General features: G+C 42.9%; 1 protein-coding gene across 1 annotated transcript in view; it reads right to left on the reverse strand.

Moving 5' to 3' along the window:
• LOC144592177 (potassium/sodium hyperpolarization-activated cyclic nucleotide-gated channel 1-like) overlaps positions 1-21,869 on the reverse strand; it is a 271,424-nt gene that overhangs the window by 218,463 nt on the left and 31,092 nt on the right. Inside the window, exon 2 of the mRNA XM_078396648.1 lies at positions 4,771-5,194. Within this exon, the coding sequence (XP_078252774.1) occupies positions 4,771-5,194 (424 nt within the window). The remainder of the gene's footprint in view (positions 1-4,770; positions 5,195-21,869) is intronic.

A 21,869-nucleotide genomic window follows, 5' to 3' on the forward strand; every position in this document is an offset into this window, starting at 1 on the left:
GGTGCTGGTTTATACCAAAGATAGACACAAAATGCTGGAGTAACTCAGCGGGTCAGGCAGCATCTCAGGAGAATAGGAATAGGTGATGCTTCAGATCGAGTCCCTTCTTGAGACTCACGTTTCGTGTCGAGACCCTTCATCAGTCTGAAGATCCTCAGTCTGAAGAACCTCAGTCTGAAGAAGGGTCTCAAACCGAAATGTCACCTATTCATTTTATTCAGAGCTGCTGCCTGATCCGCTGAGTTACTCTAGCAATTTGCGTCTATCTTTGTGGGTTATTCAGTAATGGCAGTAACATTGAAAGTCACGATTAGGTGGTCAGACTCTCTCATGTGGGTGATGGTCATTAAGTGCCTTTCGTGACACGAATGTCCTCTGCTACCTATCAGCCCGAGGCTGAATGTTGTGTAGATCTTGCTGCATTCAGGCTTAAACTGCTTTATTTGCTGTGAAGATGCAAATGGAATGTAACTGTGCAATTATCAAGGAAATGTACTACGGCAGCACACAAAATTCAAAAATAAATGTTCACCTCTCCTTTCCAAGCATTTTGGTTACCTCCACCTCTTCAGTCTCACTGCAACACCACCAGAATTTTCTGATCTTGTTCCATATTTAACAAACAGAATGGTCTGTTACTCAATTCCTTCATTGCATTTCCTCTGGTACTTTTACCTGAGGTAGACTGACCGAACATTCACCCTCTTCCTGATCCACAGATACTAAGATATTAATACTGGAAAATACATTGATCACACATCTTTCCATCATTAATATTTCATTTGACTGTGCCTGTCCAAATATGAATGGCTTCTATTCAGCTTCTACCATCACTTTCATGGAAAATTCCAGAAACAGATCCAGCGCCAGAAAAGCTACCCAGAAAAAGTTGGTCAATAATACAGCTGTAAATTCAGGGCTTGGTCTGAGTTTCAAGTGCTCACTGTCAACAACAGGACCATTAGGTGAATAGCCTTGAAAAGCATGTAAGCAAGGTACACAAGGGGACAAAGCATGCAATGACCCAAGGAAGAACATAATATGACTGATGAGTAAAGATTTATTTGCTCATAGATAGAATTTAAGCAATATTTTAAGGCAGGCTGGGAGGTGGAGATGTGGAAAGAAGGGAATTCCACATCATAATGTTTTGTGCAGCTGAAGGCAGAACCATCACAGATGAGATGCTGAGATCAGACAAGGTCCCAAATGGTTGTCGGGATTGGAGGACATCATAAAGTCATGGAGGGGCAGCCATTAAAGGATCTGAACATACGGATGATAATTTTAAGGTTCTATTTCACTTGGAGTTCGTGTAGGCCAGCAACAAAGGGATGATGGTGAGTCGACTATGTGGATTTAGAAGAGAAAGAGAGGTTGAGTGAGTTTTAGTGGCATCAAGTGGTATGATGGTGTGTTAGGCTTTTGTCTTTCTCATTTGTGAGACTTCAACATAGTACCCCACTAGGACTAGTTACTTCTCTTGTAAGTCTAGGATAAAAAATTGATACTAAGAGTGCATCAACATGACAACTATCATACTGGAAGCATAACTCATGTCTAAAAATGCAGATATTATTGATAAAGACACAGGTTTTCAGTTGGAACATGCTTTAAAACGGCATTATTTTAAAGTGTAGGAAGGTCCTGCAGATGTGGTTTACATTGAAGATAGACACAAAATGCTGGAGTAACTCAACAGGTCAGGCAGCATTTCTGAAGAAAAATAATAGATGATGTTTCAGGTTGGGATCTTTTTTCCTTTCTATCTCTATTTTAAAGTGTTTTGTACCTTCTATGTAGAGGGCGCAGTCACAAGTATACACTCAATGGATCAGAGGAAGTATAATTTGAAGTATGAACAATCATCCAAATACTCATAGATTCACACAATACATGTGCTATATTTGTTATAGCTACTTTCTCTGCATGCCCAATTTCCATGCATTTCTGATGAGGCAATGGGCAAAAATGGAGTTCAGTTTAGAAAGATTTGGCACCTGGAAGTGGATCTTAAAATCTTTTAGTTGTTGACCAATTGATAAAGCTGGATTCTAACAAAAGTTCAAAATTGAAAGGTTCAGGTGTTTTAATCTGAAAGTTTCCCATGTTCTATTTGTCTAATCCTTCAGATTTGTTATATTTTCATTACGATCATTTTGGAAATAAAAATCTCATCTGTACTATTAATTTTACAAAAGTTCCATTGGGTAGGATGCACTAAGACTGCATTGGTTCCTTTAATGCTTTTACTAAAACTGCTCTTGCAGGACAAGGTACTCCGGCCTAATTGAACCATTTCCTTCCCATCAATGAGCACAACTCACATTCTGTCTCAAGTTTTCCAAATGGAAGTGGGAATATGCAATTTCCAGCCCCTGACATATTTTTGGATGCAGTTTTGTTAACTCTAATTTATACTGGTATTTTGCATTATTTTAACATGATTGGTACCCCCTGTCAACCCTGAATAATTCAGTACTAAAGTACTGATCGAGATAAACCAAACTGCCTTTAATTTTCTTCCTTTCGTCATTGGCATGAGACCTCTTTCTCATTCCGTTGGCAAAGTAACCACTTTTTTAAACCAGTTTTTTAACCATCTAGGTCATGCAAATAACAATGATTTGTTTGTGACTGCTCCTGAAGTCCTGTGAAAGAGAGACGGGCTACACGAAATGTAGCCTGAAAGGAACTTAGCAGAAGGCAAATACGTCAAGTAGGAAACAAAAATTATACTTTTGGCCGTGGCATCCGGTTTTTTAGATTGTTTGAGGGGAAAAGGAATAATGCCACAAACATCATCAATCTACCATGGCTGCCCAATACATGGGCGTTCATGGAATGGCCCCTGCTCTATCAACCTACACGCACTGTGATGCAGAGCATTTATAGGAAATGGACTGGAACATCCTTCAATGGTAGTAATGGACCTGGACCTACTTACTGTTAAGATGCACCCATTGGGTAAAACTCAAAAAATGTCAAGCATGCATGGAGGAAGCAAAGATCTAATCAAATGCATTTTTATCCAGTTCTTCTGTGTGTTTCAGGTCACTAATAGTCCCAAGCGTTTGAAAAAATGATTTCACATTCTGCGTGGTGACCAACAGTGCAATGATAGTTCAGGACTATACACATGACCATTGACACATGTCTACCCATGCAGTTTCATTGATTCAAGTATCACTCAGCCTTCAGAAATTCATTGCAATGACAGATTTGTCCAGATTTGGCATAGCATTTGACATAATTGACATTTGATTGTTAACATAATTTCCTAGGAAACTTACTTTCTGCTATTTGCAGTAATATACTGACATACAGACATACAACACAGAAATAGACACATCGGTCTACCTTGTCCATGCCGACTGAGATCCCCATTTAAATAGTCCTATTTACCTGGGTTTGGCCATAATCCCTCTAAATATTTTTGTATGCAAGTACTTATCTAAATATCTTTTAAATGCTGTTACTGCATCTGCCCCAACTCCTCTGGTCGGTTGTTCCATTTACATATCACATAATCTGCCTTAGGCTTTCCCTGACTACTAAATTATACAGTGGTAGCCAGTGGTAACATTGTGTCGATGGGACATGTTGGTCAGTTTGAGCAAATTGGGCGAAGGGCCTATTTCCACACTGTTTGACTCTATTACGCCATGGCGAGGTGTTTTGTCTCCTGAAGTACGTTGCAGTAAAATTAATGAACATCAATTGATGAGAATGTGAAGAGCAATAAGCCTTTAGGTTATTAGATAATGAACAATGTGTTTGAATGCTTCAGTTAAACCATATTTAGTGTATTAGAAATTGGTAACTTTCATACCAATTAAGCAACAACCAAAGCACTTTCAAAAATAATAAGTACCATGCAAAATTAGAAAGAACAGATAATTTCAGCTATTAACCATACATTTTAATCTGCTCCTTGAAGAAGCGTCCCTCTTGAACTAGTTTGATGGATATATTTCCCTTATCATCTCTCTGCATAAGATTTCTTAAATTAATTTCTATTATCATTGAATTCAGGCACAAAATGAAACGCATCCACCTGAGAACAGGACTGAAATAGCATGAATTGAGAAATCTTTCGAAACTGTTACATAAAGGACCTTCAGGAATAAAATCAAGATTTAAAAAACGTTCTGTAAATGTAATGCAAACCAATCGCATTAAAAAGGACAAATGGTGTTGCCAAGTATTAAATACAATACTTTCTTAAAGTGGTGCCAAGGGAACAGTGCTATTCACCACTGTATCTGTTGTGTGTGGGGAGTTTGTTGAATCAAATAATATGCCATTTCTCAATGTAAGATCCCATGCTTTAAACTCCCCATTATACTCTGACTTGCTGCAGGAATTGTGTTATAAGCTGGGTACAGGTCATGTGTACATGCACTGGGAGTTCAACACCCCCCAGAGTCAAACTTTCATTCAGGCATTGGGATAACTGGTTCTAAGATAATATTAAAAGGAGTCCTTTCAAACAAAGCTGTAAATGTTTGTCCATTTTCATCGGCTCCTGGGAGTATTTTAAGCTCCGACTTGAATGAGAAACACTACAGAAGTCAAAACTATTTGTGACCACCCTCACAAGGATTCTTCACCAGAGTCCCATGAGGACAACATGCAAAGTTTAGTCTCTACCTTGCCCTAATCTCAAATCAAAACCCCTTTGAGTCAACAATATTTGGAGCCAGAAACATAATTTTCACAACATATCTACAAATTGTGCTTTAATCCAAGATTTAATAAAGTACTTACCTCCTCCCACTGGTGTATATATCGAATAAGTCTTGAAAGCCGTAATAAGCGTAAGAGACTGAGAATTTTGGTAAACCTCACAATTCTCAGTGTTCTAGCTGTTTTGTAAACATCAGAATCAAATCCTTTTTCTATAATCAGAAATATATAATCCACTGGTATAGAAGAGACAAAATCTAGGATAAACCAGCTCTTCAAATACTTCCACTTGATCACCTTTGGGTCCAATATGATTTCAGCATTGTCTTCCACAACAATTCCAGTTCTAAAATTGACTATCAAGTCCAAAAGGAAGAAGGTATCAGATGCAACGTTAAAAATAATCCAAACGGTGGATGTCGACTCTGTGAAGAAGGTGATCCCCACCGGAATAATGATGAGATTTCCAACCATGAGCAGCAGCATTACCAAATCCCAGTAAAACCTAGAAAAGAGGGAGTAATGGAACACAGTAAGTAGAAGTAACCATAATTGTTCCTATTACTTATTTCTAACTAGGTTAGATCCAAGCCACGCAGCAAAAAGATCAAAGTGCTTGAATCACCACTGAAAAATGCCGATGCATTTACATTAAGCTTCAGACTTATGTGGACATGCTGATGGCAGTGGTAAAATTACCTAACCCAGACTAGCATCAGCAGAAATAATTCAAGCTTGAAATACTGCAATACAAGTATGTATTCTGGAATACATCCACTACATAAATTTCTATCTGGCTGACACTATTGCTTTTCTGAGGGAGTACCGTACTCTTGGAGCCTTGGTTATTCTGATGAAAAGGTAAATCATATGTACTTTCTAATGGATTGAAAAAGATTCCTCTAATGCCTGGTATAATGATTATTTTCCCTCAAGCGTGTCAAAACATGACTTCTCACATCTGCACTTTTTAAATAGGAGGCATACATAATAATTATTAATAATAATAATAATAATCCATTTATTTTATATAGCGCCTTATCACATGCTCAAAGCGCTTTACAAAAACAATTAACATAGAAACAAACAGACAAACTATCCTGACGGAAAAGCGGCGAATACTCAACGCCAGCGTCCTCTCACGTCAGGGTCCGGCAGTAGACATCAAAAAGCACAAGACACACAGATATAATTTTTTACACAAAACAGCCATCACAGTGATTGCTCTAGGCACACCCTCACTGTGATGGAAGGCAAAGTCTTATCTCCTCCTCATTCTTCTCCCGTGGTGCCACGAGGTGATCGAGGCTCCCAACTTTTTGAAGTCCCCACCGGGCGATGGAAAGTCCCAGGGCCGAGCCGAGCAGGCCGATGAAAGTCCTGAGCCCCCACCGGGCGATGGAAAGTGCTGCGGCCGAGCCACGCAGGTCGATGAGGGGCCTGAGCCCCCACCGGGCGATGGAAAGTCCCAGGGCCGAGCCACGCAGGGCGATGAGGGGCCTGAGCCCCCACCGGGCGATGGAAAGTCCCAGGGCCAAGCCACGCAGGGCGATGAAGGGCCTGAGCCCCCACCGGTCGATGAAAAGTGCTGCGGCCGAGCCACGCAGAGTGATGAAGGGCCTGCGGGCGGGTTGATCATACCTCGCGCTTCGGGGCGGTCGAAGCTGCTACGGCTGGAGCTCCCAAAAGTGCACAAAATTAAGGTGCTTTGTTTTCCTTCTGTCAAGTGGCTTAATGGAGATCATCAATGGAGTTCTGATCTGCATTTCATATTATCTAACACAATGCAGGTGGGAGAAATTGAAGCTGGTAATTTCCTGGGTAATACGGCTGGTTTTACTGTGGGCAGGAGACTTAGAATCTTAGTTCACATAATTTTGGCTATGTGATGTACATTTTCAGATGGTCAGTAAACTGTTTTTTTCCAAGAAATAATTATTTTCCTGCAATCAATTCACTGTGTATTGCACTCCATTCTGTTATATTTACAAATACCAATGAACATATCGGGCTATTTAATCAAACGTTGAGACTTTCCAAAGACTATCCCAGAAGGTTTTTATCCTGGTGTCAATATTCTTCACGGAATCAACAATTAACGAGTGTTCTGATTTTAACAGAAGTATTTCAGGAGATACTTCATTAGGAGATACGCAAATCCCCTATAAACATAATGAATTTGAGGACATCAAGTGCTGGAGTAACTCAGCGGGTCATTCAGCATCCCTGGAGAACATGGAGAGGTGACATTTCCGGTCTGGACTCTTCTTCAGACTCAGGGCCTCATCATGAATATGAGGATTTGTTTGGCAATTTTCTTTCTCTGCTTTTGCTATGTGACCCAAGGACTAACTAGATACGAGGTAATGAAAAAGATTATTTCAGTTAGTTACACCATGTTACCAACCTGGAGTCACACAGTGCAGAAACAGGCCCTCTCCCCAACTCATCAATGTCAATCAAGATGTCCCATCTGAGATAGTCCTATTTGGTCAAGTTTGGTCCATATCCCTCTAATCCTTTCTTATGCATGTACCTATCTAAATGTATTTTAAATGTTGTATTTGTACCTGCCCCAACTTCTCCCTCTAGCAGCTTGTTCCATATACCCACCATAATCGGTGCGGAGAAAGTTATCTCTCAGGTTCCTGGTAAATCTAATGTCTCTCACCCTAAACCTCTGCCCTTTAGTTCTTGGTTCACCTATGCTGAGAAAAAAAGACTCTGTGCAATCACCCTGTCTATTCCCCTCATGATTTTAGACACCGATAAGATCACCCTTCAGCCTCCTGCACTCCAAGGAATGAAGCCATAGCCAGCTTAACCTCCCCTTGGGGCCTGGCATCATGCTTGTCAAACTTCCCTGCACTCTTTCCAGTTTAAGGGAATCTTCCCCATAGCTGAACATAATATTCCAAGCTTCAGCTTCACCGACCTCTTGTACAAATATAACATAACATCCCAACTTCTGTACTCAATTCCCTGGCTGATGAAAGCCATCATGCCTAAACCCTGCTTTACCACACTATCTGTGCTACTTTTAGGGAAATACTAGACCAAGTGGACCCATCGTTGGGCCCAAACCTCTCCTGCATTGGTGCAGCACCCTCTCCTCCCTCACTACCCCCTCCCCTCTCCCCCCCACTCCCCACTCGCTCCCTCCCCTCACCACCCTCTCCCCACTCCATCCACCTCAACCCCCCCCTTCCCCTCCCCCCCACTCCATCTACTTCAACCCCCCTTATCCCCCCTCCCTCCCCACCCCCTCCCTCCATCCCCCTCCCCTCCTTCCCCTCCCCTCCACCCCCTTATCCCCCTCTTCCCCTTACCCCTACACCCCCACTCTATCCCCTCAACCCCTTTATCCCCCCTTCTCCCCCTCCCCCTTCTCCCCCCCCCCCCCCTAAAGTTTTTTAAAAACTTTAAAATCTGAATAACTTAAAAAATATAATACTAATTTGAATAAAACTTCATCCATAGCACCACAGGACGATGGTGAGTAAGGTGAACCTAAAACTGTCACACTATTGTGTACAGTTTTGGCTGTAGTTCAGGAACAAACAAACAAACAAACAAGAGTTTTAGTATATAGATATACTTATACTGTGAGATCCCATTACTCTACAACACATCTCGGGGCCCGATCATTTACTGTAAATGTCCTGCTCTAGTTTGACTTGCCAAAATGCAAGACCTCACTCATATCTGAATTAAACTCCATTAGCCATTCTTTGGCACATGTACCCAGTTGATCAAGATCCCACTATAAATCTTGATAACCATTTTCATTGTCTATAACATGACCTGTTTTACTGTAATCTGTAAACTTACTAAACACGCCATATACATTCTCCAAATCATTGCTACAGATAACAAACGGCAATGGGCCTAGCACCAATTCCTGAGGTACACCACTGGTCACAAGGATTGGTCTGAAAAACATCAAATACCTTGACCTAGGTCTACTGGATCTCCCGGTTGCTCACCATTTTAGCTCCTCTTCCCATTACCAAACTGACCTTTTCTATCCTGGGCCTCCTCATTTGCCAGATTAAGGCCACAGGCAAACTGGAAGAACATCACCTTATATTCTGCTTCCATCGTATGAAAATTGAATTCAATTTTAGGTAAACACTCATTAACTTGCCTGCCAACCCCCCCCCCCCCCCCCATATCATTCCCCCCACCCCCACCCTTCCCTCCCTCTGCCCAACCATCTTTCCCCTCTCACGTATCTATCTCCTCCACCCTCCCTTTTCCTCCTTCTACTTACCTCCCTCTGGCCTCACAATTCACAATTCTGTAAACCTGTTTCACCCTTTCTGTTCTTATCATCTGCCTTTCAGGACTTCTCCTCACCAATGTCGATCTATTACCTGCAACACTTGATCTTGCCTCTCCCCTTTTCCAGCTTTCTTCTCCCCTGTACAATCAATCTGAAGAAGGGTCTCGACCCAAAGCGTCACCTATCCATGGTCTCCAAAGATGCTGCCTGACATGCTGAGTTACTCCAGCACTTTGTGTCCTTTCGTGCTTCCACCATCACCCTCTGCTTCCTGCCATGAGGCCAATTCTCTATTCAGTTAGCTTGCTCCTCCTAGATTCCACGTGATCTAACCTTCCAGAGCAGCCTAGCATGCAGAACCTTATCAATTGCCTCACTGAAGTTTGCATTGAAAACTACAGCCCTACTCTCATCAACCTTCGTGTTACGATTTCAAACAAATCAATCAAATTCATAAGATACAACCTTGTAAGCAACAAACCATGCTAAGTCTCCTTAAGCAGCACCTGGCTTTCCAAATGAATGCATATCTTATCCCTCAGATTCCCTTCCAGTTACTTTATTACCACAGATGATAGGCTTACAGTTCTCCAGTTCCCAGATTTTAGACAATAGACAATAGGGGCAGAAGTAGACCATTCGGCCCTTCGCGCCAGCACCGCCATTCAATGTGATCATGGCTGATCATTCTCAATCAGTACCCCGTTCCTGCCTTCTCCCCATAACCTGACTCCGCTATCCTTAAGAGCTCTATCTAGCTCTCCCTTGAATGCATTCAGAGAATTGGCCTCCACTGCCTTCTGAGATTCACAACTCTCTGTTTTGTTTGCAACCCTTCTTAAGTAGAGGCACAACATCAGCCCTCTTGTAATCTGGCACCTCGCCCGTGTCTAATTATGATTCGTATGGAGACACAAGAAACTGCAGGAGATGGAATCTTGAGTAAAAGTCAAAGTGCTAGTGGAAATCAGCGGGTCAGACAGCATCTGTGGTGGGAATGGACAGGCAATGTTTCAGGTTTGTTCACCATAGAATATAGAACAGTACAGCATAGGAACAGGTCCTCCAGCCCACAATCTCCATGCTGAACATGATGCCAAGACCAACTGTTATTTGCCTGCAAATAATTCATATCCCTCAATATCCAAGGGCCTATGCAAAAGTCCCTTAAATGCCATTCTCGCACTTGCTACCACCACCGTTCCCAGCAGCACATTCTAGGCGCACAGCCGCAACACACAGCCAGTCCCAATAGGCCGCTCCACTGGTACATCTCAACCTTTTATGCATCATAAGGAGCAGTCATGCTCGGACAATCACGGCTACTTTGTAAAGCTACTGTGCTCCTCCTCTCAGCTGTCTGTGCACTCTTCATGGAAACACTCAATACCTGACATATGTGCAAATGCAATAGTGGTGAAAAATCCTTTTAGAGTATGATAACACAGTTTGGTTATAATATATAACGGAGCATGAGAAAACCCCTCAAAAAAATCGAGATGCTACAAAAATGAAATGAAACAGAAAACATTGGAAACATTTAACAGGCTTCTGTGGTGTCTCTGCAGAGAGGAGAAACAGACTCTGTATGACAGGGAGATAATATTTCATTTAAATTGGCGAACTCCGATACAAATTCCAAAGACCAATTAACTGAAAATTGAATTCAATATATTGCCCTGAAGGTTGTAATGTGCCTAGTGCAAAACTCAGATGTTCTTCCTTAAGCTCCTTTTCTGATTTATTGGAACAGTGCAAGAGGCCAAAGGCAAAGGGAGTGAAATAAAAAAATAATGTCCAAGATTACTCGAACTTCTAGAAATAACTCAAAGAATTGGAACTGGTCTTTTCTAATGAAAGGTTATCAACCTGCAACATAAATTCCATTTGCTCTCTCTATAAATGTTGCCTGATCTGCTAAGTATTGGCAGCATTTCTATCATTTCATATTTCCAGCAGGTGCAGTATTTGCTTCATTTCCAGCATTGATTCTATTTTCTCTCTGCTTCATCTTCAGTATAACCTGACATCATCTTTGGCATGGACATTGTAGGTCGAGTGGCCTGTCCTGTGCTGTACTGTTCTGTGTAATATATATTTATTTCCCTCTACTTGCATTTTCTCCAGACTAAACTGCTACAATTTATAAACCCACTGACTCGCACAGCTATCTGGACTACACTTCTTCCCATCCGGTCTCCTGCAAAAAGTCTATCCCCTACTCCCAATTCCTCCGTCTACGCCGCATCTGCGCCCGGGATGAGGTGTTTCACATGAGGGCTTCCGAGATGTCCTCGTTCTTCAGGAAACGGGGCTTCCCCTCCTCCATTATAGATGAGGCTCTCACTAGGGTCTCTTCTACATCCCGCAGCTCCGCTCTTGCTTCCCCTCCCCCCACTCGCAACAAGGACAGAATCCCCCTCGTTCTCACCTTCCACCCATCAGCCAGCAGATCCAACATATCATCCACCAACATTTCCGTCACCTACAACAGGACCCCACCACTGGCCATATCTTCCCATCCCCTCCCCTCTCTGCGTTCCGCAGAGACCGTTCCCTCCGTAACTCCCTGGTCCACTCGTCCCTTCCTACCCAAACCACCCCGGCCATGGGCACTTTCCCCTGCAACCGCACGAGATGCAACACCTGTCCCTTTACCTCCCCCCTCAACTCCATCCAAGGACCCAAACAGTCTTTCCAGGTGAGACAAAGGTTCACCTGCACCTCCTCCAACCTCATCTATTGCATCCGCTGCTCTAGATGTCAACTTATTTACATCGGCGAAACCAAGCGCAGGCTCGGCGATCGCTTCGCTGAACACCTGCGCTCGGTCCGCATTAACCAAACTGATCTCCCGGTGGCCGAGCACTTCAACTCCCCCTCCCATTCCCAGTCTGACCTTTCTGTCATGGGCCTCCTCCATTGCCATAGTGAGGCCCACCGGAAATTGGAGGAACAGCACCTCATATTTCGCCTGGGCAGTTTGCAGCCCAGTAGTATGAACATCGACTTTTCCAACTTTAGATAGTTCCTCTGTCCCTCCCTTCCCCTCCTCCTTCCCAGATCTCCCTCTATCTTCCTGTCTCCACCTATATCCTTCCTTTGTCCCGCCCCCCGACCTCAGTCTGAAGAAGGGTCTCGACCCGAAACGTCACCCATTCCTTCTCTCCCGAGATGCTGCCTGACCTGCTGAGTTACTCCAGCATTTTGTGAATAAATCGATTTGTACCAGCATCTGCAGTTATTTTCTTATACAATTTACAGATCCACCTTCTGTCATTTGCTCTCTCTTCACCCAAAGACATTCCCTTCTTTCTTTCCGCGTCAGTTCTATTTCCACAATATTTCCACAGGTTGGATTTCACTCAAAAAATTCCAGGTTTTAATGAAAGGTTTCAGGAAGGGAAAGCAGAGGGTCCACCACCTTCAATGGCCGAATGGCAGTAGAGAGAGTCAACAGCTACAGGTTCCTGGGCATACACATCTCTAATGATCTGTTCTGAGCCCAAGACATTGATGCAATCACAAAATCTCATCAATGTGTCTCCTTCCTCGGAAGTTTGAAAAGATTTGGGAAATGTGGAATAACCAATTGAACCTTTGCAAGGGTATGGTGGAAAGCATACTGGCTGGTTGTATCACAGTCTAGTTCAGTGATTCACATGCTAAAGAAGGCTACAGAAAGTGGTGGACATTGCCCATCATGCGTACTGACCTCCCCAACAATGAAAAAGATCTCTTGGAAGTGCTAACTGAAGAAGGCAGCTAATATCAAAGACCCTCGCCATCCCTGCCATACCCTCGTCTTGATGCGACCATCAAGAAAGTGGTACAGGAGCCTGAGAAGAGTTACCACCAAGTTCAAGAATGTTATCTTAAATCAATCTTCACAACCCTACCTCAGCATTGAACTACTACAGATGTCGCACTACTATAGATAGACACAAAATGCTGGAGTAACTCAGCGGGTCAGCATCTCCTGAGACGTTTTGGGTCGAGACCCTTTTTCAGACACTACTACTTTGAACTACTATAGTTGATCGATATATTTTGGCAGTTGGACTGTTGTGGTCTACCTTATTAAGAATAACTGAAAACCTATTGTATATTTATTGCTGATGTGTGGCATCTAATGAACTTGTAAAGCTGTAGCCCGTAACAATTTCATTATCCCACTTTGTATCCAGTACATAAGACAAATAAACACTCTTGACATTCCTGACCTGAACTGTTAGCTGTGTTTCTCTCTCCAGAAATGTTGCCTGACATGTTAAGTGTTTCCAGCATTTTCAGTTTTAACTGCAAAGCCATTGATCCAATGATATGAGATTGAATCAATCTCCATAGCAGCTGGAGAATTTAAATTCAAGTAATGTAATAATTGTTTGAATAAATACTGTAGCTAATGCTGGTATGATTCGCATTGTCATAAAAACAGATTTGATTGATAAGGACTGGCTGAACTGTACTCCAGATCCACAACAACAAGGTTGACTCTTGTGTAATGTCGGATATGCCCCAACAAGCTATCCATTTAACGCTGAACTATAAATACTTGCTAGTTCAGCCAGGGATCACCACCCCCAGGAAATAACACAGCACATTGGAAATTACAAATGTGTTGTATCAAGGGTAGAGTATTTGTCTGAAGGAGGACCTTCGATCACCTATTCACACTATCCCACTTTTACATCCACTCCCTACACATTAGGGACAATTTATAAAAGCAGAATACCCTACAAATCTGCACATCTTTGAGATGAGGAAACCAGAGCACCCGGAGAAAACTCACACGGTCACAGGGAGAAGGAGCAAACTCCACACAGACAGACCAAGGACAGGATCAAACCCAGGCCTCTGGCGCTGCGAGGCTCTACTACTGCACCACTGTGTCGCCATACAAATGTGCTACTTATGCTGTTGTGGATTATGGGCAGAAGTGCTTGACCAAATGGCTGTGAATTGACCCCAAAATAAAGGGTAACACATTCTGATGCATCAAAAGGTAGGGATACAAGACAAATGGACCAAGGTATACCGATCACTAGTCTCAAGCAAATTAATTGGTATTGATCCTACAAAGCAACATCGTGCACTGATGAAGAGAGTGTACAAAATCATATGGTGTTTATTTTTCATTTATTCTAAAAAAGCGCAGGGTATGGATGGAAACAGCCTTTGATTGCCTTTGCTTCCATTCAGTTGTTGATGTTCATTGTTGATGGCTTCACATGTAGAGCAATGGAAAACACCCAGGCTGAATAATATTATACTGCTGTTTACACTGCTACTTTCTTCAGACATGTGGTCAGAGCTTATAGACAATAGACAATAGGTGCAGGAGGAAGCCATTCGGCCCTTCGAACCAGCACCGCCATTCAATGTGATCATGGCTGATCATTCTCAATCAGTACCCCGTTCCTGCCTTCTCCCCATACCCCCTGACTCCGCTATCCTTAAGAGCTCTATCCAGCTCTCTCTTGAATGCATTCAGAGAAGTGGCCTCCACTGCCTTCTGAGGCAGAGAATTCCACAGATTCACAACTCTCTGACTGAAAAAGTTTTTCCTCATCTCAGTTCTAAATGGCCTACCCCTTATTCTTAAACTGTGGCCCCTTGTTCTGGACTCCCCCAACATTGGGAACATGTTTCCTGCCTCTAACGTGTCCAACCCCTTAATAATCTTATATGTTTCGATAAGATCTCCTCTCATCCTTCTAAATTCCAGTGTATACAAGCCTAGTTGCTCCAGTCTTTCAACATATGATAGTCCCACCATTCCGGGAATTAACCTAATAAACCTACGCTGCACGCCCTACGCTGCACAAATTGACCAAGGAATACCGATCACTAGTCTCATGCAAATTTAATTGGTATTGATCCTACAAAGCAACATCGTGCACTGATGAAGAGAGTGCACAAAATCATATGGTGCTTATTTTTCATTTATTCTAAAAAAGCGCAGGGTATGGATGGAAACAGCCTTTGATTGCCTTTGCTTCCATTCAGTTGTTGATGTTCATTGTTGATGGCTTCACATGTAGAGCAATGGAGAACACCCAGGCTGAATAATATTATACTGCTGTTTACACTGCTACTTTCTTCAGCCATGTGGTCAGAGCTTATACACCTTCAGACATCTAATTGTAAAGTATGGGACAGGGTGACCAATGGACCCATCAGAACATACAAACTAGAAAATGCTGGATAGCAAAGAAAATTGCTTTTGACATAATAAGCTATTCACTTCATCCTGAGTTCCTGAAAACATTGTCACAGGCTAAGTATAGTTGAAACAAAGAACTGCAGATGCTGGTTGATACCAAAGATAGACACAAAGTGCTGGAGAAAGACATTCTAGCCTTAGAGGGAGTACAGAGAAGGTTCACCAGATTGATCCCTGGGATGGCGGGACTTTCATATGAAGAAAGACTGGATAGACTGGGCTTGTACTCGCTGGAATTTAGAAGACTGAGGGGGGATCTTATTGAAACATATAAAATTCTTAAGGGGATGGAGAGGCTAGATGCGGGAAGATTGTTCCCGATGTTGGGGGAGTCCAGAACCAGGGGTCACAGCTTAAGGATAAGGGGGAAGTCTTTTAGGACCGAGATGAGAAAACATTTCTTCACACAGAGAGTGGTGAGTCTGTGGAATTCTCTGCCACAGAAGGTAGTTGAGGCCAGTTCATTGGCTATATTTAAGAGGGAGTTAGATGTGGCCCTTATGGCTAAAGGGATCATGGGGTATGGAGAGAAGGCAGGTACAGGTTACTGAGCTGGATGATCAGCCATGATCATATTGAATGGCGGTGCAGGCTCGAAGGGCCGAATGGCCTACTCCTGCACCTATTTTCTATGTTTCTGTGTTTCTATGTTAACTCAGCGAATCAGGCAGCATCACTGGAGAAAAAGGATGGATGACGTTTCGGGTTGGGACTCTTTTTCAGAATAGATGTGGTTCCTTTGTACCTTTCAAATCTTACCAAAATAGTCATTCTTCACGTCTATTCCCAAACAGTGAATGAGAAACTGATTACTCAAAGCATGGCGACCTCTTATGTCACCCTTTATATTCCAACTCAGTGTTTTCTAGATCAGTCACTGGACAGCAAAAAAAAGTGAGATATCCACTTTTGACTACAGTATCTTTGTGATACAGGAGGGAGAAAGCTAGATGATCAATTTAGCTCATTGGAGATTTGAAATTGAAATTCCCAGATTTTTGTGACACAAATTCCCAAACATTATGCGCAGTGTGGAGATAAAACACCCAATAGGACGATGTTAAAGACAAATAAGAGACTCTATCACAATTTGGACAATATCAACAATATTCCCCAATGGACATTTGCAAAACAAATATCCTGGTCATTATCACATTGCTCCATTAAGGGTGGAGATACAATGGATTTCAGATGCTGGAATCATGTCTACACCATTCATGGCTGATCGGTTTTTCGTACTCAACAGTTTCAATCAAAAGGGATTTAGCTTGGGATTTCCTGATGGAAAACTCCTGTTTCACCCACCCAAAACAAAATTCAGAACATGGTAGAAATTGTAGTATGGGCTCAGCGCACTCCATTAACAATCTCCAGTCGTGCTGTAAATTCAATCAATTACAAACTGCGGCAAATGCAAAACAAGTTGTTATTCTGCAATATTTTCTTAAAATGACTGCCATGAACACAATTGGATAAAGTTAGATTTATTCTTCAGAAACAAAAGCAGAAAGTGCTACATAAATGCAATGGGTCAGACAGCATCTGTGGAGGGAATGGACAGGTGACATATTAGGGTGGGAGTCTTCTTCTTTCTGATTGTCGTAGGTGGGGAAATTAGAAATGAGAAGTGGGGATGGGTCAACGTTTGGCAAGTGACAGGTGGATGATGTGAGAAGGGTTGGGTTTGATTCGCAGATGGGTGGAGGAAGTGCCAATGACTAGAGGGGAGAAGGAGACAAAAGGATGTCAGATAAAGAGGCATGAAATGTAAATGTAACGCCAGAGAGAGGGATATGGGTGGAAGGAGGAAAGGGAAAGAGGAGGGATAAAAAGTGAATGAGGGACTTGGGAATGGGACTCAGATGAGTGAATAAGGAAGGGAAAGAAGCAGGATGACTGGGACAGAAGAGTAAGAGAAACGGGTGCATAATGGAGTGGGGGAGAAGGGAAATAGGAAAGAGAAAAGGGAGTGTTACTTAAAACTTTCTGTGGGTTCTGCCTGTATGGAGTTTTTCCATTCTCCCTGTGACTGTGTGGGTTTTCTCCGGATGTTCCTGTTTCCTTTCACACTCCAAAGACGTACCGGTTTGTAGGTTAATTGACTTTGCTAAAATTGTGAATTGTCCCTCGTGTGTAGGAAAGTGCTTGTGTACAAGGTGATCGCTGGTCGGCGCGAATTCAGTGGGCCAAAGGGCCTGTTTCCGCACTGTTCCTCTACCGTATCAAGTTAAAAATGGGAAGGGGAAAAATGAGTGGGAGTTAAAATGCTTACCAACCGTCGATCAGGCAGGTTTCGTGAGGTGTTGGGGATTGTATTTGCCAAAACAGTCCCCTGGTCTACTCTCCCTACAACAATCAGTCGAAAGATAGGTCCAGACTGGAAATGTCGCCATTCATGGCTGATCGATTTTTCCTACTCAACCCCATTCTTCTGACTTCTCCCCATCACCCCTGAAACCCGTGCTAATCAAGAATCTATCGATCTCCACCTTAAAAATATCTATTGACTTGGCCTCCACGGCTATCTGTGGCAACGAATTCCATAGATTCACCACCCTCTGACTAAAAAAAAAATCCTAATCCTCTTCTTCTCCTTTCAGAACATATGTCCTTTTATTCTGGCCTCTGGTTCTAGACTCTCCCACTGGTGGAAACATCCTCTACATCCACTCTACCCAAGCATTTTGGAGGTGATAGGAGCAGAACTAGGCCATTCAACCCATCAAGTCTACTCTGCCATTCAATTGTGGCTGATCTATCTCTCCCTCCTAACCCCATTCTCCTGTATTCTCCCCATTACCCCTTACATCCGTCAGGGGTTCATTATTCAGTAAGTTTCAATGAGGTATCCCACATCCTTCTAGACTCTAACGAGTACAGGCCCAGTGCCATCAAATGCTCATCATATGTTAACCCAATCATTCCTGGCTTCATTCTCATAAATTAGACTAATACTGGGGGGGAAATAAATTGCCTTATTAAGAGACAGAAGTGAGGCTCAGCTTACATCTGTTGCAAATCAGAAGAGTGAGTGAGGTCTTGATCAAAATATATGAGATACTGAAGTATTTTAACAAATGGATGTGATTGGTTCCTATTTAAATATAAGAGGTCGCCATTTGAGAAAGATTTTAGTTTTTTGCTCTCACATGGTTGTTTTTTTCTCAAACTCTCTTCTCCAAATAGCAGTGGAGATAGAATCTTTCAATTTCTTTCAGACTAACAGATATTTAGTAAACAAGTAGGTGAAATGTTGTCATTGGAAGATTGAAAGGCAGAGTTCACAAACAGATCAGCTTTGCTTCTGTTAAATACAAGTGACGCAGTAGTAGAGTGCTGCCTTACAACGCCAGAGACCCGGGTTCGATCCTGACGATGCGGTCTGTACGGAGTTTACACATTCTCCCTGTGACCGTGTGGGCTTCCTCCCACATTCCAAAGACATGCAGGTTTGTAGGTTAATTGGCTTCTGTAAATTGTCCCTAGTGTGAAGGATAATACTAGCAGATGGGTGATCACTGGTTGGAATGGACTCGGTGGGCCGAAAGGCCTATTTCCATGCTGTATCTCTAAACTAAACTAAGGCAGTCTTAAAGGGCTAAGTGGCCTTCACTTGCTCCTTACTCATAACTTTGTATGCAGCTTAATTTATTACAAATTATGGTATTAACTGAAATGATTCATCCAAATTGGGGCGGCACGGTAGCGCAGCGGTAGAGTTGCTGCTTTACAGCGAATGCAGCGCCGGAGACTCAGGTTCGATCCTGACTACGGGTGCTGTACTGTAAGGAGTTTGTACGTTCTCCCCGTGACCTGCGTGGGTTTTCTCCGAGATCTTCGGTTTCCTCCCACACTCCAAAGACGTACAGGTATGTAGGTTAATTGGCTGGGTAAATGTTTTTTTAAAAATTGTCCCTAGTGGGTGTAGGATAGTGTTAATGTACGGGGATCGCTGGGCGGCACGGACTTGGTGGGCCGAAAAGGCCTGTTTCCGGCTGTATATATATGATATGATATGATAACTTTTAACCTAACAGTTTCAATTAAAAGGGATTTAGCTTGGGATTTCCTGATGCAAAACTCCTGTTTCACCCACCCAAAACAAAATTCAGAACATGGTAGAAATTGTAGTATGGGCTCAGCGCACTCCATTAACAATCTCCAGTCGTGCTGTAAATTCAATCAATTACAAACTGCAGCAAATGCAAAACAAGTTGTTATTCTGCAATATTTTCTTAAAATGACTGCCATGAACACAATTGGATAAAGTTAGATTTATTCTTCAGAAACAAAAGCAGAAAGTGCTACATAAATGCAACGGGTCAGACAGCATCTGTGGAGGGAATGGACAGGCGACATATTAGGGTGGGACTCTTCTTCTTTCTGATTGTCGTAGGTGGGGAAATTAGAAATGAGAAGTGGGGATGGGTCAACGTTTGGCAAGTGACAGGTGGATAATGTGAGAAGGGTTGGGTTTGATTCGCAGATGGGTGGAGGAAGTGCCAATGACTAGAGGGGAGAAGGAGACAAAAGGATGTCAGATAAAGAGGCATGAAATGTAAATGTAACGCCAGAGAGAGGGATATGGGTGGAAGGAGGAAAGGGCATTGGGAAAGAGGAGGGATAAAAAGTGAATGAGGGACTTGGGAATGGGACTCAGATGAGTGAATAAGGAAGGGAAAGAAGCAGGATGACTGGGACAGAAAAGTAAGAGAAACGGGTGCATAATGGAGTGGGGGAGAAGGGAAATAGGAAAGAGAAAAGGGAGTGTTACTTAAAATTATCTGTGGGTTCTGCCTGTATGGAGTTTGTCCATTCTCCCTGTGACTGTGTGGGTTTTCTCCAGATGTTCCTGTTTCCTTTCACACTCCAAAGACGTACCGGTTTGTAGGTTAATTGACTTTGCTAAAATTGTGAATTGTCCCTCGTGTGTAGAAAAGTGCTTGTGTACAAGGTGATCGTTGGTCGGCGCGAATTCAGTGGGCCAAAGGGCCTGTTTCCGCACTGTTCCTCTACCGTATCAAGTTAAAAATGGGAAGGGGAAAAATGAGTGGGAGTTAAAATGCTTACCAACCGTCGATCAGGCAGGTTTCGTGAGGTGTTGGGGATTGTATTTGCCAAAACAGTCCCCTGGTCTACTCTCCCTACAACAATCAGTCGAAAGATAGGTCCAGACTGGAAATGTCGCCTGTCCATTTCTTCCACCGACGCTGTCTGGCCCTTGCTAACTGTTCAAGATCCCAGCATCTGCAGTTTCTTCATTCTTAAGAAGATGTGAAATGTAAAATACCCAAGAATGTTTACTGCTGGCAGGACACACCCCACTGGCAAGAGGGAAGACAGAAGGGAAAGACAACGAGGCCACTTGTAACACCCCCCGGCAGAAGGTAATAGACTGGCTTTGGATGTGGCACTAGATCAGTCACTGGCTCATGTTTCATTCAAGGGTTTAGCACTAGCATAAAGAAGCAAAAAAGGCATAAGTTTAGATTTAACACTTTTTCATGTTATTACCAAGTGATTCCGATAATCAGCAATCTTCACGGTCAATTTCTGGACATGCACTATTTACATGGTAATTTTCTCTTCTCTCTTTTGCTCTTTTGAAGACTGTGTTTAGTCATTTTAGAGGACATTATAGACAAGCTCACACAATACAAAGCATGGCAAAAAGAAAATCCATTCGGAACATGTTCCTTCCCCTTCCCCCCCCTCCCCCCTCCTCCTCCTCCTCCCTCCTCCCCCAATGACTTCCACTGTAATCAAAGGGGAACCAGTAACAAGACAGGAAAGCAAGTCTTCCCTGCTATTCAATATGATCTTGGCTCACGTTTCCAAAGCCTCAACTTCTCCCTGTGGGCCAGACCACTTTAACACTCATTTAATATTTTAAAATATATATACCGTCACTCTAAATACATCTAAAGAGCTGAACCCAAGTTCTAGGCGTAGAGAATTCAAAGTTTTGCTACCCTCTGCAAGAAGAGATTTCTACGCACTCTGGTTACAATTGACTGACCCTTATCTTAAGACTGTGTTCCTCACTCAACATTCTCCTACACAGTTCAAACTCCATCTTCAAGTTCTTTGATGAAACCACCGTTGTTGGACGAATTACAGATGACAATGAGTCAGAGTATAGGAGGGACCAGATGGTGCCAGAACAACAACTTTGCTCTCAATGAGTAGGAAAGAACTGCAGATGCTGATTTAAGTCGAAGGCAGACACAAAATGCTGGAGTAACTCAACGGGACAGGCAGCATCTCTGAAGAGAAGGAATGGGTGATGTTTCAGGTCGAGTCAGTCTGAAGAAGGGTCTCGACCTGAAACATCACCCATTAGATCAATCTGAAGAAGGGTCTCTACAGGTGTACAGTAGAGAGCATTTTGACTGGCTGCATCATTGCATGATTTGACAACTCAAATGTCGGAAAATGAAGAAGATTGCAAAAGGTGTTGAATGCTGCACAGTACATCACGGGAATTGACCGCCCCACCAACGATGGGATCTGCAAGAGTCACTGACTCAAAAATGCAGCCAGCGTCATCAGAGACCCACACCACCCTGGCCACACACTCATTTCACTCCTGCCATCCGGAAGAAGAGCCTGAAAACTGTAACATTCGGGTTCAGGAGCAACTTCTTCGCTACAACCATCAACTTATCA

Source organism: Rhinoraja longicauda, chromosome 1 (assembly GCF_053455715.1).
Source record: "Rhinoraja longicauda isolate Sanriku21f chromosome 1, sRhiLon1.1, whole genome shotgun sequence".
In the NCBI taxonomy this organism is placed as follows: Eukaryota; Metazoa; Chordata; class Chondrichthyes; order Rajiformes; family Arhynchobatidae; genus Rhinoraja; species Rhinoraja longicauda.